Here is a 24377-nt window from a genome sequence, read left to right as displayed (position 1 = left end):
CGCACTTTAGTACTGGAGAAAGAAACAGTGCCCTGCCTCTCCCCCGCCTTAAAAAAGAGCTCTTTGGAACTCACAAAATGGCATCATCAAGGGAGGGCTCACGTCCCTTCTGACGGCGACGGCACAGACACTGTCCAATACGTGGCCGACGTCACCTTTTCTGTGATCTTCATTTCAACATCTCAATGCGGGACAAACACCAGGCCCAGCGATACGTCACCCTGCCATCGCGCGGGTGACCGCGGTGCCGTCCCTGCACAAATCGAACGTGGCCTGGAACGGCCCAAAAATATGTCCCGAGATGTCCAGTGCAGCCTGTTTCTGAAGGAGGCTATGCAGGATCTGGCCTCAGGGTGGAATTTGGGGGGGGGGTGTCTCTGCCTTTCCTTCCTTCCTCGCAGTTCATAGTGGCTACACAGCAGCTGGGAGCTCAGCACGGTGGAGATCTGTCGCTACGAGCATCAGGCCCTGCGGGGAGAAGAGTTTTTCGTCTGGTAAAACAAGATAGCAAAATCAGTGGGTTCCAGATCAAACTGAGCCTGAACCCTCACTAGAAGCTAAAACGACCATACTGAGGCTATCGTTCTTTGGTCATATTATGAGAGGGCAAGAGTCACTGGAAAAGACAATAATGCTAGCAGGGGTCATTCTGTAGAAAAAGAGGTGCGGGAGCTCATTCGCATAACTCATTCGCATAACTCGTTTGCATATGCCACACCCCCTGATGTCACCGGAAGTGTGCCAGAAGGCGACACCCACCGCTCAGGCGCCATTGGACTGTTTTGGATTGCTAGCTATTGGGGGGGGGGGGGGGGGAACGTGCAGATCTGTCCCCGCAGAGGAGGGAGAGCTTGTACCTGAATAAAACCTGGTCTTAAAGGTGCCACTGGACTGTTTTGGGCCAGGGGGAGCTCTGCAACTTACCTGGCTGCTTCTTACTCTAACTGGGGGCTGCTGGGAGCAGGGGGTGGGGCTTGTTGCATGTGCCCGCCCCCTGGGCTCTTTACTGCCGGATCTCCGCTCCTGTGCGCTCCCGCAGGGAATGACCCCTGAATGCTAGGAAAAGCTGAAGGCGGCAGGAAAAGAGGAAGACCCAACAGGAGATGGATGGACTCTGTCAAGGAAGCAGTGGCCCTCGGTTTGCAAGACCCGAGTGAGGCTGCTGACGAGAGGACACTTTGGAGGTCGTTAATTCATAAGGTGGCCATAAGTTGGAAGCGACTCAATGGCATTTAACACAGACACACACACAGATTCTGTGCTGGGATTCCGAGGAGTGGTGCCTCTGAATGTGGAGGTTCCCCTCAGCCACCAGGGCTAGCACCCACTGATACACTTAACCTCCATGAATCTATCTAAGCCTCTTTGAAAGCTCTTTATTCCTGTGGCCATCACTACAACTTTTGGCCGCAGATTCCACATGGCAGAGGTCTTTCCCATCACCTCCTGCCTGGTCCTTTTAACTGGAGATGCCAGGGATTGAACCTGGGACCTTCTGCATGCCAGGCAGAGGCTCTACCACTGAGCCACGGCCCCTCTGGACAGCTCTCCAGGGTCTCAGGCAGAGATCTTTCCCATCACCTTCTGCCTGTTCCTTTTAGCTGGAGATGATGCGGGGATTGAACCAGGGACCTTCTGCATGCCAAGCAGAGTCTCTACCACTGAGCCACGGCCCCTCTTGACAGCTCTCCAGGGTCTCAGGCTGAGGTCTTTCCCATCACCTACTGCCCGGTCCTTTTAACTGGAGATGCCGGGGATTGAACCTGGGTCCTTCTGCATGCCAAGCAGAGGCTCTGCCACTGAGCCACGGCCCCTTCTTTATAGCTTTCCAGGGTCTCAGGCGGAGGTCTTTCCCCTTCACCTATTGCCTGGTCCTTTTAACTGGAGATGCCGGGGATTGAACCTGGGTCCTTCTGCATGCCAAGCAGAGGCTCTACCACTGAGCCACGGCCCCTCTTGACAGCTCTCCAGGGTCTCAGGCTGAGGTCTTTCCCATCACCTCCTGCCTGGTCCTTTTAACTGGCGATGCCGGGGCGTGAACCTAGGACCTTCTGCATGCCAAGCAGAGGCCTTGCCACTGAGCCACGGCCTCTCTTGACAGCTCTCCAGGGTCTCAAGCACAGGTCTTTCCCATCACCTACAGCCTAGTCCTTTTTAACTGGTGATGCCGGGGATTGAACCTGGAACCTCCTACATGCCAGGCAGAGGCTCTTCCCACTGAGCCACGGCCCCTCTCGACGCTGAAGCCGTAGAGTGAGGCGTTACCTGGTACATTGTGATCTGCGGGTTCACCAGGCTGATATTATGGATGCTGGGAAGGAGGACGCCTTTCTTCAGATGCTCTAAAGAACAGGAAGGGGGACAATGAGAGGAGGAACCCAGGCAGAGGAAGGGAGAGTCCCCATTCCCCCGCAAAAAACAGCACAAAAGGCAGGGAAGCCATCCCGGACTCACGATTGACTGCCAGCAGTCCCAGCTGCACACCGACCTTCAACGCATTCTCCAGAAATTCCACCTGAAGCAAACAAAAACTGGGTCTTAGAAGAAGCACAGGTGTGAAAGGGAAGAGACAGCCACAGGGGTAACATGCGGCACGTCCCGGGATTGGAGGAGGACCCTGGCGCAAGGACAAATAAGACCCCAAGGGATCGGGCCTCTAGAAAGTGCTGGTTCCGGGATTCTAGAGGGCCGGGGCAGACAGTGCCAAGGGGCCACCTTCCACCCACCTCCAGGCCCTGCCTACACTTCTCTTTCCATGTTTGTGTGCCCACCTGATTGTGAATCCTGCCCCTTCCCTCAGGCCTTCTCGCCACCTGCACCCCCTCCAGGCCCCTCCCCCCACAACAGACACCCTGTGAGGTAGGCGGGGCCGAGAGAGCTCTCCTGAGGACTGCCCTTGAGAGAACAGCGCTGAAAGAACTTGTGACTGACCCAAGGTCACACCAGCCGCTGCATGTGGAAGCGTGGGGAATCAAACCCCCAGTTATCCCAGATGAGTGTCCGCGCTCCTAACCACTACACCAAACAGAGCAGAGAGGCCGAGGCCTTCCTAAGAACATGAGAAGAGCCCTGCTGGACCAGAACAGTGGTCCATCTAGTCCAGCATTCTGCCTCACAGAGGGGCCAACCGGTTCCCCTGGAGGGCCAAGAACCAGTCAGAGAGGCCGAGGCCTCCCCCTGATGTTGCCTCCTGGCTCTGGGATTCAGAGGATTAGAGAGCCAGTTTGGTGTAGTGGTTAAGTGCGCGGACTCTAATCTGGGAGAACCGGGTTTGATTCCCCACTCCTCCACTTGCACTTGCTGATGTGACCTTGGGTCAGTCACAAGCTCTGGCACAGCTGTCCTTGAAAAAGAGCAGTTTGTGTCAGAGTTCTCTCAGCCCCACCCACCTCACAGGGTGTCTGTTGTGGGGAGGCGGAGGGAAAGGAGTTTGTAAGCCGCTCTGAGACTCCAAGTGAAAGGCGGGGTATAAATCCAATCTCTTCTTCTTCTTCTTCTTCTTTTACTCTCGACAGCTTAGATAAAGGTAAAGGTTCCCTTGCTCGAAAGCCAGTCGAGTTCGACTCTAGGGTTGCGGTGCTCATCTCCGTTTCAAAGCCGAAGAGCCAGCGCTGTCCGAAGACATTTCCGTGGTCAAGTGGCCGGCATGACTAAGCACCGAGGCGCACGGAACGCTGTTCCCTTCCCACCGAAGCGGTACCTATTTATCTACTTGCAATCTCTTGCTTTCGAACTGCTAGGTTGGCCGGAGCTGGAACTAGAGACAGGAGCTCACTCCGTCATGCGGCACACTCGAGTCTCGAACTGCTGAACTACCGACCTTCCGCAGCCTGCAGTTCAGCGTCTTCACCACTTGAGCCACCGCGTTTATATCTCGGAAATCATGTTGGTCTCTAAGGTGGTACCGGATTCAAATTTAGCAAACAAACACACGCCCCCACCCGGCTCACCTTGACGTCACCGATGTTCGACCAGCCCTGGTACACCTGGAAGCTGTTGGGACCATTGAGAAAAGGGTCATTGCTCAGTCTGAGAGCCCCCTATGCAAACATGTGGGTGCCAGAGAGGAAGTGTAGGAACAAAAAGGGGAGGACTCCTTGGCACAGAAAAAGCACGGGGCTTTCAGGGAGACTCGCTTGCAAAATAACAGGAGATTGGGGGGGATGTTAAGCCGTTCACTTAACAAAGAAGTCGGAGAGTGATTCAGCAAGGAGATCGCTTTATTCATCAACTCGAACACAGCTCCAACACGGATCAACATCAGATAGCCAGAACAGCCTTTGCATGAAAGCTGTTCCCTTTTTAAACTCTCCCGGCTAATATAGCCCCACCTTTACTGTACATTATCAACCAATGAGATTGTCTTCATAAGGTCCAATCGTCGACGTTCCCGCTCAGGGAGCTTGCTGATGTGCGATTGGTCGGTTCTTCCTGGGCTAGCTATGCGATTGGGTGCATTAGGATCCTAGCCCAGGACGAAGCTTAACATTGCATGTTTAGGCATTCAATGACAGCTATTGGATACACTCCAAGGGAGGTGGAGCCCGGGGAGGGCGGGGTTTGGGAAGGGGAGGGACCTTACGAGAGCCCACCCTCCAAAGCTGCCCTTCCCCCCCCCCCCGGGGGAACTGGTCTCTGTTAGGTGGGGATCAGGTGCCACGGCAGGAAATCTCCAGTCTCCCCTGGGAAGTTGGCAACCCTAAGACTCACTTTTTCAGGTTCACCAATCCCGAAAGCTTGCCGAGGGAGTTCCCAGAACTGACTGGTCCGAGGAAGAACTGCCCGGTGAAGTTGCCGTCCTGTGGACCAAAGGAGAGCCAGAGGAAGAAGACAAGATTGGATTTATACCCCGCCCTTCACTACCCGAAGGAGTCTCCTCCTCCCCCGCTTCCTGCAACAGACACCCTGTGAGGCAGGCGGGGCTGAGAGAGCTCTCCCGAGAACTGCCCTTGAGAGAACAGCGCTGAAAGAACTTCCAATGTTCCCTCTAAGCTGCGGAGTCTTGTGAGCCAAAAAATTCTACTTGGTGAGCTCCTGGCATTCAAGTGGCGAGCGAGCGATTTGGCTGCGGCAGAAATTAGTTTGCTCTCGAGCCCTCCTTCCTGAGCTGAGACAGAAAGGTGTGAGCCGGAGGCTAAAAAACTGTGAGCTGGCTCACACTAACTCAGCTTAGAGGGAACACTGCTTGTGACTGACCCTCGGTCACACCAGCAGCTGCACGTGGAGGAGGAGTGGGGAATCGAAACTGGTTCTCCCAGATTAGAGTTCGCACTCTTAACCGCTACACCACACTGGCCAGACGATATGGGAAACAACACACCAGGCCAACTTCACAGAGTTCTTGTGCGGATTACTGAGGTGGCTTGTGTGAGGCGCTTTGAACACTGGAAAGGTTCTACAAGTCTTGATGAGAGTTCGCGGCATCCCTGAACAAGCCCTCCGCCTTCTGTCTCTAGTGTTCCCTCTGAGCTGAGGGAGTGTGAGCTAGCTCAGCTTTTTAGCCTCCGGCTCACACATTCTTGTCTGAGCCCAGGAAGGAGGGCTCCGGAGCAAACTCATTGATGCGGCAGCCCAGTCGCTCGCTCACCGCTTTCATGCGAGTAAGCTCACCAAGAAGAAGTTTTGCTCACAAGACTCCACAGCTTAGAGGGAGCCTTGGTAGCTGCCAGGGGTCATTTCATAGAAAAATAGGTGCAATAGCTCATTTGCATAACTCATTTGCATATGCCCCACCCCCTGACATCACCGGGAGTGTGTCAGAAGGCAACACCCACCGCTCAGGCTCCACTGGACTTTGGATTGCTAGCTATTGGGGGGGGGAGATGTGCAGATCTGCCCTCACAGAGGAGGGAGAGCTGCTACCTGAATAAAACTTGGTCTTAAAGGTGCCACGGGGGGGGGGTCCTCTGCAGCTTACCTGGCTGCTTCTTGCTCTGACTGAGGGCTGCTGGGAACAGGGGGTGGGGCTTGTTGCATGTGCCCGCCCCCTGGGCTCTTTACTGCCGGAGCTCCGCTCCTGTGCGCTCTTGCAGGAAATGACCCCTGGTAGCTGCCAGTGTTCCCTCTGAGCTGAGTGAGTGTGAGCCAGCGCACACATTCTTGTCTGAGCCCAGGAAGGAGGGCTCCGGAGCAAACTGATTTATGCAGCAGCCCAATTGCTCGCTCACCACTTTCATGCCAGTAAGCTCACAAAGTAGACGTTTTGCCCACAAGACTCCACAGCTTAGAGGGAGCGTTGGTCTCCACAAGACCCTTTCTGAAATCCCCTTCCCCACCCCCCGGCCAGGGTGGACACTAAGTGTAGCACGTCCCCTCCCTTCTCCCCACCCTTTCTGAGCCCGTGGGCACCTTTGGAATTCTAGCACGCCATGGGGTGCGCGGCTACGGAATGGCTGCCAGGGGAGGCGGGGCCCGCCACAAAACGGCAGCCGCCGCGTCCCTCCCATCACACAGTGAAAACCTTTGTGCTGTGGTGTCAGGCAGAGCGCCGCCAATCAACTCTCCAATGGCCAATCAGAAGCCCGGCTGGGTGGAAACCCCACATGACCACGCCCACTTTCTAAAAACAGTTGGCGGGCGCCGGGAAAGAGGTCAGCGGGTGCCCACTGGGACCCCTGTCTTACACAGGGTCGCCGGAACCCCAGTGGAGGCAGGGGTCCCCCTGATTTCGAGGGGCCCGCCCCCAAACAGCCCTCTCCCGTGTTGACGTCGTCGGTGCGATGATGTCACCCGGACGTGATGTCATCATGCCGGGCACATCGCACGTCGGCGCTCTAGCATTTCGGCCAAAAACTCTATGGTAACCAGAAGACACAGAATTCAGAACCTATAAAGCTTAGTCAAGAATAGAAGAAGTCCAACTCTAAAAATCTAATTATGAAACATACAAAAATATACATGTATTTATTAAACACAAATTAAAATAACTAATAAGGGCCCATTCGTACCTCATATACAAATATAAAAACATACAAAGGCTGATGAAATAGACCTAAAATAGACTGCTTAAGAAACATTTCATTGGGAACATTTGGCTGTAAAAGCTCAGGAGAATATATATAAGTTGACCAGAGAGAAGTACTACTGGACAGGTGATTGCACTGGAGGGTTCATTTGTATTTTTGTATTTCTCTTCTTTGCCCAGTGGTTAAACTTTGGAACAATTGTTTTCTGGTCTCTATTGCATATTCTGTATATGTATGATTGTATATATTTTTACATATCAGCCAACATGTTCTATTTGCATTAGACCTCTGAGGAAGGCCTGTGAAGGCCGAAACGCGTTAGGTCTATTTCATCAGCCTTTGTATGTTTTTATATTTGTATATGAGGTACGAATGGGCCCTTATTAGTTATTTTAATTTGTGTTTAATAAATACATGTATATTTTTTAGGTTTCATAATTAGATTTTAAGAGTTGGCCCTCTTCTGTTCTTGACTAACCTTTATAGGTTCTGAATTCTAGGTTTTAGGTTCAGTCTTCCCCCCCTCCCTTTTTTGTCCAACCAGAAGACACAGACTGGGGCTCCCCCTGCTGGAAGGCCGGTAAGACCCGGTGACTGTCGTCTTCCTCCTTTGAGAAGTGTCCATATTTTAGCCCCACCGCCCCCATCCCGGAGAAAAAGCCCCACAGCACACTCCCGCCTTACGATATTCAGCTGGAAGGCCGGGGCCAAGCTTCCGTTGGGCAGGACGACGCACACTTCAATCGATCCAAAGGCTGTCACGTGCACCCCGTCGGGGTAGAAGCTCAGGGCAGGCGGCTTCCGGGCCCCCACGAGAACCTGCAGGGGCATATCTGGGAACGCCTTCTCCAGCTGGGGCGGGGCGGGGTAGAGGAAAAGAGGCACTGAGATGAGTCTTGACTTGCTGAGGGGGTCAGGCAGTCGCTCTCTGGAACTACCAGCACGGTTAGAAGCTTGGGCTAGGGTCTCCGTGACCCAGGTTCAAATCCCCACCCTGCCTTGGGGGCTCACTGGGTGACCCTGGTGATAGATCCAGGTGGTCAGCTGTGTTGGTGTGAAGCAGTAGAACAATTATAGAGTCCAATGGGGGCACCTTGAAGACCAATCAAAGGTTTGCTCAAGGTATGAGCTTTCGTGTGCAGGCACACTTTGTCAACCAGTTTCTCTGGACGGCCAACAACAGGGCAGAGAGGCCAGGGCCTTCATAAGAACCTCAGAAGAGCCCTGCTGGACCAGACCAGTGAGGACCAGACCAGATCTAGTCCAGCCTCACACAGGGGCCAACCAGTTCCTCTGGAGGGCCAACAACAGGGCAGAGAGGCCAAGGCCTTCCCCTAATAAGAACATCAGAAGAGCCCTGCTGGTTGGCCCCTGTGTGAGGCAGGGCAGAGAGGCCGAGGCCTTCAGAAGAACATCAGAAGAGCCCTGCTGGACCAGACCAGTGAGGGTCCATCTAGTCCAGCATCCTGTCTCACGCAGTGGCCAAGCAGTTCCTCTGGAGGGCCAACAACAGAGCAGAGAGGCCGGGGCCTTCATAAGAACATCAGAAGAGCCCTGCTGGATCAGACCAGTGAGGGTCCATCTAGTCCAGCATCCTGTCTCACAAAGTGGCCAATCAGTTCCTCTGGAGGGCCAACAACACGGCATAGAGGCCAAGGCCTTCAGAAGAACATCAGAAGAGCCCTGCTGGATCAGACCAGTGAGGGTCCATCCAGTCCAGCATCCTATCTCACAAAGTGGCCAATCAGTTCCTCTGGAGGGCCAACAACAGGGCAGAGAGGCCTAGGCCTTCCCCTAATAAGAACATCAGAAGAGCCCTGCTGGGTCAGACCAGTGGTCCATCTAGTCCAGCATCCTGCCTCACACAGGGGTCAACCAGGTCCTCTGGAGGGCCAACAACAGGGCAGAGAGGCCGGGGCCTTCATAAGAACATCAGAAGAGCCCTGCTGGATCAGACCAGTGAAGGTCCATCTAGTCCCGCATCCTGTCTCACACAGTGGCCAATCAGTTCCTCTGGAGGGCCAACAACAGGGCAGAGAGGCCGGGGCCTTCATAAGAACATCAGAAGAGCCCTGCTGGATCAGACCAGTGAGGGTCCATCTAGTCCCGCATCCTGTCTCACAAAGTGGCCAATCAGTTCCTCTGGAGGGCCAACAACAGGGCATAGAGGCCGAGGCCTTCAGAAGAACATCAGAAGAGCCCTGCTGGATCAGACCAGTGAGGGTCCATCTAGTCCAGCATCCTGCCTCACACAGGGGCCAACCAGTTCCTCTGGAGGGCCAACCACAGGGCACGGAGGCCAAGGTCTTGCCCTGATGTTGCCTCCTGACTCTGGGATTTAGAGGTTTAGTGTCTCTGGATGTGGAGGTTCCCCTCAGTCACCATGGCTAGTAGCCACTCATAGACCTCTCCTCCATGAATCTATCTAATCCCCTTTTAAAGCTGTTCACTCCTGTGGCTATCGCTATACCCTCTGTTGGGAAACCTTGTTTGTCTCTGTGCTACTAGACTTGAACCCTAAAAAGTGTCCCACTTGTGATTCTGAAAGAGATAGAAAAAAGAGTTTTCCCAAATGTCCAGGTTTGCCATTTCGGGCCTCAGATGAAAATTAAGGAGAAACAAAAGAACAACACCATAAAAGAGACATTTCCCCGAATATTTCTTTCCCCTTCTTAACTCCAAACTCACCTCTGGAATCAGCATTCCCACATTGTCTGTGTTCAGGTGGAAAGGGAAGCCTTTGGGGATCTGAAACAGAAGCATCCGTGCATGGATCGGCTCCTCCAAAGTGGGAAGGAGGCCGAGGAGACTCCAAAGCAGTGTTCCCTCTAAGATGACAGTTTTTTAGCCTCCGGCTCACACATTTTTGTCTCAGCTCAGGAAGGATGGCTCCAGAGCAAACTAACTGATGCGGTAGCCAAATTGCTCGCTCACAACATTAATGCCGGTAGCTCACAAAGTAGAATTTTTGAAGAAGAAGAAGAAGAGATTGGATTTATCCCCCGCCCTTCACTACCCAAAGGGAGTGTCAGAGTGGCTCACAAACTCCTTTCCCTTCCCCTCCCCACAACAGACACCCTGTGAGGTAGGCAGGGCTGAGAGAGCTCTGACAGAAAGGGCTCTTTTCCAAGAACAGCTCTGACAAAAAAGGGGGAGATCAAAACAATAATTTTAGCGCACCCCCATCCGCCTTCCCATCCCCTTCTCTTCTCCTAGGCATTTAAACATCCTGGTTTTGCTTGCCAGTTGTTCTTAGAGCCTTACCATCTCGTCGGTGTAGTTCTTCCGAAGCACCCCTGCGAAGAAGTAGGCTGAGGCGGCGGAATTGGCAAAAAATTCCGAGATCCCGAGAAGGAACATGGAACCTGGCTGCTGGGGCAAGACGAAGGGCGAGGGGGTGAAGACGTTTGCACGGGGCTGTCCCGGGGTGAAGAACTCTCCCTAAACAGTGCGGGGGGGAGAAAGAAGAACCATGATGAAGAAGAAGAAGAGGAGGAGGAGGAGGAGGAGGAGGAGAAGGAGATTGGATTTATATCCTTCCCTTCACTACCCAAGGGAGTCTCAGAGTGGCTGACAAACTCCTTTCCCTTCCCCTCCCCACAACAGACAGCCTGTGAGGTGGGTGGGGCTGAGAGAGCTCTTGACAGAAACGGCTCTTTTTCAAGAAGAAGAAGAGATTGGATTTATACCCCATGCCCTTCACTACCCGAAGGTGTCTCAGAGCGGCTTACAAACTCCTTTCCCTCCCCCTCCCCACAACAGACACCCTGTGAGGTAGAAGAAGAAGAAGAGATTAGATTCATACCCCGCCCTTCACTCCCCAAAGGTGTCTCAGAGTGGCTGACAATCTCCTTTCCCTTCCCCTCCCCACAACAGGCACCCTGTGAGGTCAGTGGGGCTGAGGGAGCTCTCCTGAGAACTGCCCTTGAGAGAACAGCTCTGAAAGAAGAAGAAGAGATTGGATTTATACCCCGCCCTTCACTACCCAAAGGAGCCTCAGAGCGGCTTACAAACCCCTTTCCCCTCCCCTCCCCACAACAGGCACCTGTGAGGTAGAAGAAGAAGAAGAAGAGATTGGATCTATACCCCACCCTTCACTATCCAAAGGAGAGAGCGGCTTACAATCTCCTTTCCCTTCCCCTCCTCACAACAGACACCCTGTGAGGTAGGCAGGGCTGACAGAACTCTGACAGAAACTGCTCTTTTTTTCAAGGACAGCTCTGAGAGAGGGTACTTTTTCACTTTTTCGTTTTGTTCTGAATTCAGGTGGGTTGGCCGTGTCACTCTGAAGCAGCAGAACAGAGTTCTAGTCCGGTGGCACCTTTATGACCCACAAAGTTTTATCTGCTTTCGTGTGCAAAGCACACTGCTTCGGGCAAAGCTTACACTTTGAATAAAACTTTGTGGGCCTTAAAGGTGCCACTGGACTCAAATTCGGTTTGGTTTTGTTCAGGGTCGGCTCACTCACTAGGCGAACTAGGCAATCGCCTAGAGCAGGACAGCCCTTAGGGGCGCCAAACTGAACCTGGCCCCGTACTCTGGAAGTTTCTTGATTATTTGTGTTTTTCATTCTTCCTAAAATGCATTTATTTTTGATTAATATTGGAAAATGGGGGGCCGCAGGGGGGGGGGGGGGGGGCACCAGAAGGGATCCTCGCCTAGGGTGCAAAATAAGCTGGGGCTGGCCCTGGTTTTGTTTATTCCTTTGCCGGCTTCTCTGGTATGCTAAGGGTGAGTATGGGCAGGCAGAATTACTGGAACCACTTTCAGCCCATTTCGAACAAGCCTATAATCTTCCCCGTAGGATGAACGTCAGTAGGAACGAGTCCTGCTAGTTTTTGGCAGGAATTAGCCGTGAACAGCACTGACTGATGGGCACTGTGCCATCGCAAAGCTACCTGGCCAGAGCAGTTTCTCAAATTTTCAAAAGCGAATTTTTTAAGGAGAGAGAAGATTGGATTTATACCCCACCCCTTCACTAGCTGAAGGAGTCTCAGAGGGGCTCACCATCTCCTTTCCTTTCCCATCCCTTCCCCTCCCCACAACATACATCCTGTGAGGCAGGTGGGGCTGAGAGAGCTCTGAGAGAAACTGCTCATGAGAGAACAGCTCAGAGAGAACTTGTGGCCGACCCAAGGCCACCCCAGCAGCTGCATGTGGAGAAGTGGGGGAATCAAACCCGGTTCTCCCAGATTAGATCCCACACTCCTAACCACGACACCAAAGTGGCTCTCACCAAGGCACCAAGTAACTGGTTTGTGGGATATATTGCGAGGAATTTAAACCAATGCACCTCAAAAAGCTGTCTGAAGCTTGGTAGGAGACACAAAGCAGAGTAAAGATGGGAGTCAGGGACAATTGTCATTTGAGTAATGACCTCAGGGTGAATCTCTTCTTAGCTGGCCATGGACAAAGTGCACTAACGCTTCTCTAGCCAGTTTGGTGTCGTGGTTAAGTGCGCGGACTCTAATCTGGGAAAACCGGGTTTGATTCCCCATTCCTCCACATGCAGCTGCTGGTGTTACCTTGGGTCAGTCACAAGTTATTTCAGAGCTGTTCTCTCAAGGGCAGTCCTCGAAAGAGCTCTCTCAGCCCCACCTGCCTCATAGGGTGTCTGTTGTGGGGAAGGGAAAGGAACAGAGATTGTAAGCCACTCTGAGACTCCTTTGGAAGTGAAGGGTGAGGTATAAGGCAGCCAGTTTGGTGTAGTGGTTAAGTGCGCAGACTGTAATCTGGGAGAACCGGGTTTGATTCCCCATTCCTCCACTTGCAGCTGCTGGATGACCTTGGGCAAGCCGTTCTCTCAAGGGCAGTCCTCAAAAGAGCTCTCTTAGCCCCACCTCCCTCACAGGGTGTCTGTTGTGGGGAGGGGAAGGGAAGGGAGTTTGTAAGCCGCTCGGAGACTCCCTTGGGTAGTGAAGAGTGGGGTAGAAATCCAATATCTTTTTCTTCTTCTGCTTCTTCTCCTCCTCCTCCTCCTCTAATCTGGGAGAACTGGGCTTGATTCCCCATTCCTCCACTTGCAGCTGCTGGATGACCTTGGGCAAGCCATTCTCTCAAGGGCAGTCCTCAAAAGAGCTCTCTCAGCCCCACCTGCCTGTTGTGGGGAGGGGAAGGGAAAGGAGTTTGTAAGCCGCTCGGAGACTCCCTTGGGTAGTGAAGGGTGGGGTAGAAATCCAATCTCCTCCTCCTCCTCCTCCTCCTCCTCCTCCTCCTCCTCCTCTTCTTCTTCTTCTTCTTCTTCTTCTTCTTCTTCTTCTTCTTCTTCTTCTTCTTGAAGTTGGCAACCCTAGCAACACCTCACCGTTTCAGTCAGGTGTGTGTGTGGGGGAAAGAGGACGGGTGCTGCCCCCCTAGAGCAGAGAGGAGGGGAGACAGCTTGGCCTCCCCAACGTCAGTTGCCCAAAAGCCTTTGACCAGGTCTGGAAAAATGAACCCCTTAGACAGAGAGGGCCCTGACCCGGACGGCCCAGGCGAGCCCGATCTAATCGGATCTCAGAAGCGAAGCAGAGTCAGCCCTGGTTAGTACTTGGGTGGGAGACCCCCAAGGAAGCCCAGGGTGGCTGCTACGCAGAGGCAGGCAACGGCAAACCCACCTCTGAATGTCTCTTGCCTTGAAGACCCGACAGGATCTCCATCCGTCAACAGCAATGACAGCCGTTCCCACCCCCAGAAAGTGAGGGCACCAAAGACATTGCCTTTTTCTCTTTTTTTGGTGTGTGTGTGCATGCGTACATGTGTGTGCATGCCTGGAAGTCATGGTGAAGAAGAAGAAGAGGAAGAGGAAGAAGAAGAGGAAGAAGAGGAAGAAGAAGAAGAAAAGGAGGAGGAAGAAGAAGAAAAGAAAGAAGAGGAAGAAGAAGAAGAGGAAGAAGTAGAAGAGGAGGAAGAAGAAGAGGAAGAAGAGGAGGTGGAAGAAGAAGAGGAGGAGGAGGAAGAGGAGGAGGAAGAAGAAGAAGAGGAAGAAGAAGAGGAAAAAGAAGAAGAGGAAGAGGAAGAAGAAGAAGAAGGGGAGGAGGAAGAAGAAGAGGAGGAGGAAGAATAAGAGGAGGAAGAAGAGGAAGAAGAAGAGAAAGAAGAAGAGAAAGAAGAAGAGGAAGAAGAAGAAGAAGGGGAGGAAGAAGAGGAGGAAGAAGAAGAAGAGGAAGAAGAGGAAGAGGAAGAAGAAGAAGAGGAAGAAGAAGAGGAAGAAGTAGAAAAGGAGGAAGAAGAGGAAGAAGAAGAAGAAGAGGAAGAGGTAGAAGAAGAGGAAGAAGAAGAAGAGGAAGAAGAAGAGAAAGAAGAAGAGGAAGAAAAGGAAGAGGAAGAAGAAGAAGAGGAGGAAGAGGAAGAAGAAGAAGAAGAGATTTATACCCCGCCATTCACTCGGATTCTCAGAGCGGCTGACAAGCTTCTTTTCCCTCCCCCTCCCCACAACAGACACCCTGTGAGGTAGGCAGGGCTGAGAGAGCTCTTTCCAGAACTGCCCTTTTTCAAGGACAGAACTATGGCTTGCCCAAGGTCATCCAGCAGCTGCGAGTGGAGGAGTGGGGAATCAAACCCGGTTCTCCCAGATTACAGTCCACGCACTTAACCACTACGCTAAACTGGCTCGCTTCTGGTGACCCCCCTAGTGGGGCCTGGACATTTTTCAGAGAGGTGGCTTGATCATAGAATCGTAGAGCGTTAGAGTCGGAAGGGACCCTGCAGGTCATCTAGTCCAACCCCCTGCACTCTGCAGGAGCACAGCCGAAAGACAGCCCTACAACATACCCGAAAGAGGGTCGTCCAGCCTCCGCTTGAAAATGTCCAGCAAAGGAGCATCCACCACCTCCCGAGGCAGACTGTGTTCCACCCCTCAACCACTCTTCCAGTCATGAAGTTTCTCCTGATATTCAGCTGGTAACGACTCCCTTGTAATTTCCACCTATTAGATCTCTAGTCTTGCAATCCGGAGCAAGAGAGAACAGATCTGCTCCATCTTCTACATGACAGCCCTTCAAATACTTGAAGACTGCAATCCTGTCCCCTCTAAGCCTTCTCTTTCCCAGGCGAAACACACCCAACTCTTTCAGCCTTTCCCCGTGAGACTTGGAGTCCAACCCTCTCGCCATCCTGGTTGCCTTCTTCTGGACACGCTCGGGCTTGTCAACATCCTTCCTCAAATGTGGTGCCCCAACCTGGACACTGATATTTCCTACCTCTGTGTCCCAGCCCCAGTATTCCTTGGAGGTCGCCCTTCCAAGTGCTCGCCGGGGTCGGCCCTGCTTCGCTTCTGAGATCTCACGGGATCAGGCTCGCCCAGGCTACCAAGGTCAGGGAGGCACCAGAGATAGTTCCGACGACATTTCTCCCTGGAAAATCTACCATTCGGACTGCCAGGACTGCGTTTTCCATATCCGCCTGCTTGGAAATGTATGCAGGACTCTGCTTTTGGGTCACAGGGGACGGTCAACTTGGCCCCCAAGGCAGATCTCTCCGTGGCTCTGCACGGACCGGCAGGAACTCTCCGCCCCACACTTCCAAGGCCAGGCAGATATCGAAAAGTGTCACAGATCCCTAGAGGAGTAAAAAAAAAAAATACTGCCGGGAATCGGGATCCCCGCCACAGCCCAGATGTCTTACCTTGAGATCTACGTGGCACCGGTCCACACCAAACACCGGCTTGCTCACAAAGGAGTAGTCCAGTTCCGCAAAGGAATTTATCCGGATGGAGACTGTAGCCGAAGAGGGAGAAAAGATTCCTCTAGCACGACAACGTCCCAGCTGCCTCCTGTAGGGTTGCCAACTCCAGGCTGGGAAATTCCTGGATATTTGGGGATGGAGCCTGGGGGGCGGGGTTTGGGGAGGGAACCCATTGGGGTGCACTGCCACAGAGTCACCCTCCAAAGCAGCCATTTCCTCCAGGATAATCTGATCTCTGGAGTCTAGCGATGAGCTGTAATTCTGGGACATCCCCAGGTCCCTCTAGAAGCCTGGCATCCCTAGCTCAAGCAAGGATGCAATGCCACAGAGTCCACCCTCCAAAGCAGCCATTTCCTCCAGGGAACTGAGCTCTTGAGTCTAGAGATGAGCTGTAATTCCGGGGGATCCCCTGGTCCCACCTGGAGGCTGGCACCCTGAGTTTGGATAAAAGAGTGTGCTCAAGCAAGGATGCAATGCCACAGAGTCCACCCTCCAAAGCAGCCATTTCCTCCAGGGGAACTGAGCTCTTGAGTCTAGAGATGAGCTGTAATTCCAAGAGATCACCCGGCCCCCACCTGGAGGTTGGCACCCTGAGTTTGGATAAGAGAGTGTGCTCAAGCAAGGATGCAATGCCACAGAGTCCACCCTCCAAAGCACCCATTTCCTCCAGGGGGAACTGATCTCTGTCGTCTGGAGATCATTTGTAATTCTGAGAGATTGCCCGGCCCCCACCTGGACGTTGGCAACTGTAGGCCTCCGGAACTGTCCAGAGAGAGGTGAAGTGTCTTTTGAACATACGTTTCTTGGCGCGCACACATACATACCGTTCATGGCGTGCAGGACTGGTGCGATATCATCAACGCCTTTCTTGAGTTCGAAACACAGCTGGAAGAGAACAGAACCCAGAAATATTAAAGAACAGGCCAAGCTGGTGGATAGACAGATACCGTTCCCCTGCACGAGTAAGTAGAGGTGGTTTGCCCTTGCCTTCCTCTGCAGAGCCTTCCTTGGTGGACTCCCATCCAAGACTTATGGCCACCCCAGCAAGGGGCTTTCAAGGCAAGCGAGTAGGCAGAGGTGGTTTGCCCTTGCCTTCCTCTGCAGAGACTTCCTTGGTGGTCTCCCATCCAAGACTTATGGCAAATCCAGCGAGGGGCTTTCAAGGCAAGCAAGGAGCGAGAAGCATAGGAGAGCCAGTTTGGTATAGTGGTTTGGAGTGTGGACTCTAATCTGGGAGAAACAGGTTTGATTCCCCACGCCTCTACATGCAGCTGCTGGTGTGACCTTGGGCCAGTCCCAAGTTCTCTCAGAGCTGTTCTCTCAAGGGCAGTTTTTAAGAGAGCTCTCTCAGCCCCACCTAACTCACAGAAGGTGTCTGTTGTGGGTAGGGGGAGGGAAAGGAGATTATAAACCGCTCTGAGACTCCTTCGGGTAGTGAAGGGCGGGGTATAAATCCAACCTCCTCCTCCTCTTCTCCTTCCTCCTCCCCCTCCTCCTCTTCCGTTTCCTCTTCCTGCGCATCCTCCTCCTTGGTGGTCTCCCTTCCTCGGTGCTCTCCCATCCAAGACTTATGGCAACTCCAGCAAGGGGCTTTCAAGGCAAGCGACTAGGCAGAGGTGATTGGCCATGGCCTTTCTATGCAGAGAGTTCCTCGGTAGACTCCCATCCAAGTGCCGGCCTGGCTTAGCTTCCAAGAGCTGACAAGATCAGGCTGTACTACACCTATACCTTCCCCCCCCCCCAAAGAACATTGCACTCATGCAAATTGTATTGCCATCTCTTTAGGCTCAGGAGACGGCGCTCCTGCAAATGAAAGCTCTGCCTGCTAACCAGGGGTCATTCCGTACAAAAAGAGGTGCAGGAGCTCATTAGCATAACTCATTAGCATGACTCATTTGCATATGCCACACCCCCTGACGTCACTGGAAGTGCATCAGACGGCAACACCCACCGCTCAGGCTCCACTGGACTGTTTTGAATTGCTAGCTATGTTTTGGAGTGCAGATCTGTCCTCGCAGAGGAGGGAGAGCTTGTACCTGAATAAAACTTGGTCTTAAAGGTGCCACTGGACTGTTTTGGCCAGGGGGGCTCTGCAGCTTACCTGGCTGCTTCTTGCTCTGACTGAGGGCTGCTGGGAGCAGGGGGCGGGGCTTGTTGCATGTGCCCGCCCCCCGGGCTCTTTACTGCCGGAGCTCTGCTCCTGTGCGCTCCTGCAGGAAAATACCCCTGCTGCTAACAGATCCTTCCCAGGGCCGGGACAGCCATGATCCATGCCACAATGCTGGGGACTGAACCCCAAGGTCCCACATCATTTGACTGTTCCACAAATAGATGCCTTTCAACTTGCCACGGGCTGGACAGACAGGCACCGGGAATACGACCCAGCTCTCCTCCTGCCCGGCACGTTCCCAGAGGAAGAATCGGCATCAACTGCTGTTAAGACTCACTTGTTTGTTGAGCTTTGATTGAAGGAGCATCTCCAGTACGGAAGTGAAGCGGTTGTAGAACCAGCTGTGGGAAAGAGGAGCGTAGGGAAGAAGCGTGAGGGAGGCGTCCCGAGTAATGCTCCATCTAAGGTAGAGGTGTCAAACATGCGGCCCGGGGGCCGGATCAGGCCCCGGAGGGCTTCCCTCAGGCCTGCAGTGGAACCGGCCATCTTCTGCTTCCGGTTCTGCTGCTGCTTCTGCATCATAGATTTGCTTTGCCAGACTCTCTGAATGACGCAGCCATTTCATGTTTCAACCCTGGGTCCTAGACTCAGAACTCTGAGCGTGAGATTTCTGTGGTGAATGTCACTAAATCAAAAGTAGGTTTGCCGCTTACAGAGCTAATGTTTTAAGCCTGTTTTTATTTTAAGTAAACAACAACAACAACCCCTTTGTGTTTGTGTCCTTTATAAAGTTTATATCTCCGCTACCTGGCATCACATTTCATGACACACATGGCCCGGCCCGACAAGGTCTCATTTTTGTCAGATCCGGCCCTCATAACAAATGAGTTCGACACCCCTGCTCTAAGGTGTGGAGTCTTGTGAGCAAAAATTCTACTTTGTGAGCTCCCGGCATTAAAGTTGTGAGCGAGCAATTTGGCTGCTGTGTAAATTAGTTGGCTCTGGTGCCCTCCTTCCTGAGCTAAGACAAAAATCTGTGAGCCAGAGGCTAAAAAACTGTGAGCTGGCTCACACTAACTCAGCTTAGAGGAAACCATTAATCCTAAACATATCTCTGCACCACAAGGTGCCCACATTTTGGTGTAGTGGTTAAGTGCACGGACTCTAATCTGGGAGAACCGGGCTTGATTCCCCACTCCTCCACTTGCACCTGCTGGATGACCTTGGGCAAGCTGTTCTCTCAACAGCAGTCCTGACAAGAGCTGCCCTTGAAAAAGAGCAGTTTCTGTCAGAGCTCTCAGCCCCACCTACCTCCCAGGGTGTCTGTTGTGGGGAGGGGAAGGGAAAGGAGTTTGTCAGCCGCTCTGAGACACATTTGATTATTGAAGGGCTGGGTATAAATCCAATCTCTTCTTCAGTCAGTTTGGTGTAGTGGTTAAGTGCGCGGACTCTAATCTGGGAGAACCGGGCTTGATTCCCCACTTCTCCACTTGCACCTGCTGGATGACCTTGGTCAAGCCGTAGTTCTCTCAGAGCTGTTCTTGAAAAAAGAGCAGTTTCTGCCAGAGCTCTCTCAGCCTCGCCTACTTCACAGGGTGTCTGTGGTGGGGAGGGGAAAGGAGTTTGTAAGCCGCTCTGAGACTCCTTTGGGTAGTGAAGGGCGAGGGATAAATCCAATCTCTTCTCTTCTTCTTCTTCACAATGACCGCACTAAGCAAATGTGATGCAAAGTATGACTCTCCTTTTGTACATAAAACACGGGCGGTGCTCTTCCGACACAGGAGGAGAGGGTAGCGGCGGACCCTCTCCAAAGGGAAGCCTCTGTCAATTTGTTCACTGATTTACTTCATCTCCACCCCACTTTCCTCCCCCAGGATGGCCCGTGGTAACTTTTGTAACGCTCCTTTCGTAGAATCATGGAGCTGGAAGGAACCCCCGGGGTCATCTAGTCCAACCCCATTTGATCCTCATATATCGTTCCTCTGGAATTAAAGCTGAGCTCCAGACACCGGAGGAAATGGCCGCTTTGGAGGGTGGACTCCCTGGCACCAATTTCCCGGCTGAGGCCTCTCCCCGCTTAAAACCCCACCCTCCCCAGGCTCCACCCCCAAACCTTCAAGAATTTCCCAACCTGGAGTTGGCAGCTTTGCCCATCCGCCAGGGACAGAGGCCTGATTAGACACCCAAGACTGGCGCATGTTTCCCCTCTACTATTCTTGAGGGGAGATATAAGAAAATTCCTTATTCAGTCAGGTTTTGTGGATGTAATGGAAGAGAAATAGAAACGGTTGGGCACGTACTCTTACACGGTAAATTGTTAAATGACCTTCGAGTGGAATTTATAGAAGCCCCCCTTAGGTTGGTAGCAGGCCAACCGGATAGAAACAAGCTACGGGGAGGGCGGGATAAAAATATAAATAATAAATAAATAAATAAATTATCTCCTTGCTTCACGAGACCCGGAGATCATTGAAGTGACCTCTAAGTTTCTTCATGGTTTTATAAAACGGAAGAATGATTCTGAGCATATTAATGATTCTTAATTTATAATTTAAAACAAACACCTTAAGTTTAAAAGTTTAGATTTCAATTTATTCTACGACTCAGCTATCTTCTGTATGGTCAGGGCTATTTTTGGGCAGTAACGCACAGGAACGGAGTTCCGGCTGGCTCCTGAGTTGGCCACGCCCAGCAGGAACTCATTAGCATAATAGGCCACACCCAACAGCAGGAACTCATTTGGATTGGCTACATTCGGGGTGTGTGGCCTAACATGCAAAGGAGTTCCTGCTACAAAAAAAAGCCCTGGGTTTGGACAACAAACAAGGTAAACAGAATAAGATGCAAAAGGTGGGTGTGGCTGGATGACCACACTTATTGTGACATGGGGGTGTGGCCTAATATGCTAATGTGCTGTGCTGTCAGGGGTGTGGCCCACTATGCTACTGAGTTTCGGCTGTTGGGTGTGGCCTGTTATGCTAATGAGTTCCTGCTGGGCTTTCTCTACAAAAAAAGCCCTGTGTATGGTCAAATCTGTCTTGTGACAACTTGAGGTATGGTATAGGCCTGACATATCCTTGGAATGGTTTACCACGATTATCTATTTTATAATCTCTACTGGATTGTATTAATACTGGGAAATGTTTATTTTAATATTGTATGCCAATAAAAGGTATTTGAGTTTTGAGTTTTTTGATTGGCGCGTGTCCAGAGGAGGGCAACGGAGATGGTGAGGGGCCTGGAGACCAAGTCCTAGGAGGAAAGGTTGAAGGAGCTGGGTATGTTTAGCCTGGAGAGGTGTCTTTTGACCGGGGTGTGCTGTTCTCTCAGGAGCAGTTCCCAAGAGAGCTCTCTCAGCCCCACCCGCCTCACAGGGTGTCTGTTGTGGGGAGAGGGAAGGGAAAGGAGTTAAACACGAGCCTGCAGTGTGATGTGACTGCAAAGAAAGCTAATGCAATCTTGGGATGCATTCACAGAAGCCTTGTGTCCAGATCACGGGAGGTGGTCGTTCCGCTCTGTTCTGCTAGGGTCAGGCCTCACCCGGAGTCCTATGTCCAGTTTGGGGCACCACATTTTCGGAAGGGTGTTGACAAGCTCGAGCGTGTCCAGAAGAGGGCAACCAGGATGGCGAGGGGGTTGGAATCAGTGTTCCCTCTAAGGTGAGTGAAGTGTGAGCCAGCTCACAGTTTTTTAGCCTACGGCTCACACATTTTTGTCTCAGCTCAGGAAGGACGGCTCCAGAGCTAACTGACTGATGCAGCAGTCAAATCACTTGCTCACAACTTTAATGCCAGCAGCTCACAAGGTAGGATTTTTGCTCACAAGACTCCACGGCTTAGAGGGAACATTGGTTGGAATCCAAGTCTTATGAGGAAAGGCTGAAAGAGTTGGGTCTGTTTAGCCTGGGAAAGAGAAGGCTTAGAGGGGACAAGATTGCAGTCTTCAAGTATCTGAAGGGCTCTCATGTAGAAGATGGAGCAGATCTGTTCTCTCTTGCTCCGGATTGCAAGACTAGATCTAATGGGTGGGAATTACAAGGGAGTCAGTACCGGCTAAATATCAGGAAAAACTTCCTAACTGTAAGAGTGGTTGAGCAGTGGAACACAGACTGCCTTGGGAGGTGGTGGATGCTCCTTTGCTGGACGTTTTCAAGTGGAGGCTGGACGACCATCTTCCGGGTATGTTGCAGGGCTACCTTTCGGCTGTGCTCCTGCAGAGTGCAGGGGGTTGGACTAGGTGACCTGCAAGGTCCCTTCCGACTCTAGCATTCTATGATTCTGTGATAAGGAGATGGTAAGCCACTCTGAGACTCCTTCGGGTAGTGAAGGGTGGGGTATAAATCCAATCTCTTCTCTTCTTCTTCATCTGGGTATGTTTAGCCTGGAGAGGAGACGACTGAGAAGTGATAGGATAACCATCTTCAAGTACTTGAAGGGCTGTCATCTAGAGGACAGGGCAGACTGGTTTCCTGTTGCCCCAGAAGGTCAGACGAGAACCAACAGGTTGAAATTAAATCAGAAGTGTTTCCGGCTAAACAGCGGTTCCTCAGTGGAACAGGCTTCCTCGGGTGGTGGTGGGCTCTCCTTCTCGGCAGGTTTTCCAGCAGAGGCTCGATGGCCATCTGACAGCAATGCGGATTGTGTGAACTTGGGCAGATCATGAGAAGGGAGGGCAGGAAGGGTTGCATCAGTGCTTAGTTCTCACGGCCCTCTCTTACACGCCCAGGGAAATGCCGATCGCCACTTTGCGGTCAGGAACACTGTTCCCTCTAAGCTGAGTGAGTGTGAGCTAGCTCACAGTTTTTTAGCCTCCGGTTTTTTAGCCTCGAGGAAGTTCTACCCCATCTTGCACTGACACTTTGTTGTTGTACTGTATTATTTTATTGTTTTAGACTGTTTTATCTGTTTTAAATCTGGCACTTGTGCCTCGTCGTTCGCTGCCCTGAGCCTTCGGGGAGGGTGGGATATAAATCCAAAAATAAATAAAATAAATAAATTTTTGTCTTCACTCAGGAGGGGATGGCTCCAGAGCAAACTAACTTAGGCAGCCGCCAAATCGGTCACTCACCACTTTAATGCCAGTGGCTCCCGAAGGAGAATTTTTGCTCACAAAACTCCACAGCTTAGAGGGAGCAATGGTCAGGAAGCAATTTTTCTCCAGGCCAGTTTGGCTGGAGCTCCTGGAGGTTTTTTGTCCTCTTCTGGGCATGGGACAGGCATCACTGTGTGTGTGTGGGGGGGGAAAGGTATTTGAATGTTTTATATGGATTGTTTGTGTTTTAACTGATGCCTTGTATTTATATTTTATTGTGCATGTATACTGCTCGTCAGTTTTGGAAGCCGCCCTGAGCCTGCTTGCGGGGAGGGTGGGGTAAAAGTGAAATAAATAAATAAAATAAATAAATAAATTTGTGAATTTCCTGCACTGTGCAGGGGGTTGGACTAGATGACCCTGGAGGTCCCTTCCAACTATTCCATGATTCTCTGGTTGCTAGTTGAGAGCCATCAGGATGTTCTCCGGTCCCATCTTAGGAGTGCCCTATGAAGGAAGCTCAGTGCGAAAATCAGGTTTACCCACCTGTTTCCCCCGTGGAATTTCAAGCGGATGTCCCCAATGGTGGCCCGGCACCGAGCAGCCCACACCCGTGGCCGTCCCGTGGCCTCCTTGCCAAGCCCGAGGAGAGTGGAGAGAGACAACTGGTGGACTCGGATGTCAGCGGTGCCTCCGTCTGGTCTGTGGGGGCGGGAGAGGTGGTGGGTTACAAGCAATTCACGGGCACAAGTTCTAGACCCGGGGCGGCCAAACTTGCTTAACATAAGAGCCACATAGAATAAACGTCAGATGTTTGAGAGCCGCAAGACATGAACAAATATTACACACATGTTTTTACTGAAAAAATATGCAAATTTGCTTTTCGTTAACATTAAATGAGACTGCCAAAAAATAAAAACAAAAAGGGTAAAAACAGATATTGATGATGATGCTTATTTAGCCAATGATACTTGTAGGCTGGGGGAGAGGGGCTTTGAGAATGCGTTTAAAGTTAAAGTTGCTTTCTTTCTCTGTTCCCCCACCACCACCTCAAGCCTACCCAGGCTGGGGAAGGGAAGACCGATCCGGGAGGCACGCCTCCCCTTTGCTTCCCCAGCCACCGTGCCGGGAGCCACACAATATGCGTGAAAGGGCCGCATGTGGCTCCCAAGCCACAGTTTGGCCACCCCTGGTCTAGACGGAGCAAAGAGAGGAAGCATCCCTGGCAGATGGAACAAACCCACTGCTTGTCTGAGGGTGGGTTTGGAGAACGGACGGCTCTGTTCAGAGGGCAAGTGGGATGTCTGCCCCGGTCAAAAGAACACCTGAAGAGCCCTGCTGGATCAGACCAGAGAGGGTCCATCTAGTCCAGCATCCTGTCTCACACAGGGGCCAACCTGTTCCTCTGGAGGGCCAACAGCAGGGCATAGAGGCCGAGGCCTTCATAGGAACATCAGAAGAGCCCTGCTGGATCAGACCAGTGGTCCATCGAGTTCTGCATCCTGTCTCACTGGCCAACCAGTTCCTCTGGAGGGCCAACACCACAGGGCACGGAGGCCAAGGCCTTCATAAGAACATCAGAAGAGCCCTGCTGGATCAGACCAGTG

At 52.1% G+C, this 24377-nt stretch overlaps 1 protein-coding gene across 1 annotated transcript in view; it reads right to left on the bottom strand.

The window, feature by feature from the left end:
- Positions 1–374: 374 nt before the first annotated feature.
- The window catches only part of LOC107110470 (bactericidal permeability-increasing protein-like), a 24694-nt gene continuing 691 nt past the window's right edge, over positions 375–24377 (bottom strand). Inside the window, exons 2-13 of the mRNA XM_015411257.1 lie at positions 23317–23472; positions 18077–18140; positions 16454–16514; positions 15570–15661; positions 10230–10406; positions 9654–9713; positions 7650–7817; positions 4711–4799; positions 3951–3993; positions 2455–2515; positions 2266–2342; positions 375–468 (exon numbers count right to left, since the gene is read on the bottom strand). Coding sequence (XP_015266743.1) covers positions 412–468; positions 2266–2342; positions 2455–2515; positions 3951–3993; positions 4711–4799; positions 7650–7817; positions 9654–9713; positions 10230–10406; positions 15570–15661; positions 16454–16514; positions 18077–18140; positions 23317–23472 — 1105 coding nt within the window. The 3' untranslated portion in view covers positions 375–411. The remainder of the gene's footprint in view (positions 469–2265; positions 2343–2454; positions 2516–3950; positions 3994–4710; positions 4800–7649; positions 7818–9653; positions 9714–10229; positions 10407–15569; positions 15662–16453; positions 16515–18076; positions 18141–23316; positions 23473–24377) is intronic.

This window comes from Gekko japonicus, unplaced genomic scaffold, assembly GCF_001447785.1.
Source record: "Gekko japonicus isolate JY-2015 unplaced genomic scaffold, Gekko_japonicus_V1.1 scaffold1756, whole genome shotgun sequence".
NCBI lineage: Eukaryota > Metazoa > Chordata > Lepidosauria > Squamata > Gekkonidae > Gekko > Gekko japonicus.
Note: the sequence above shows the minus strand (reverse complement) of the source record. Positions and strands in the feature narration are given on the sequence as shown.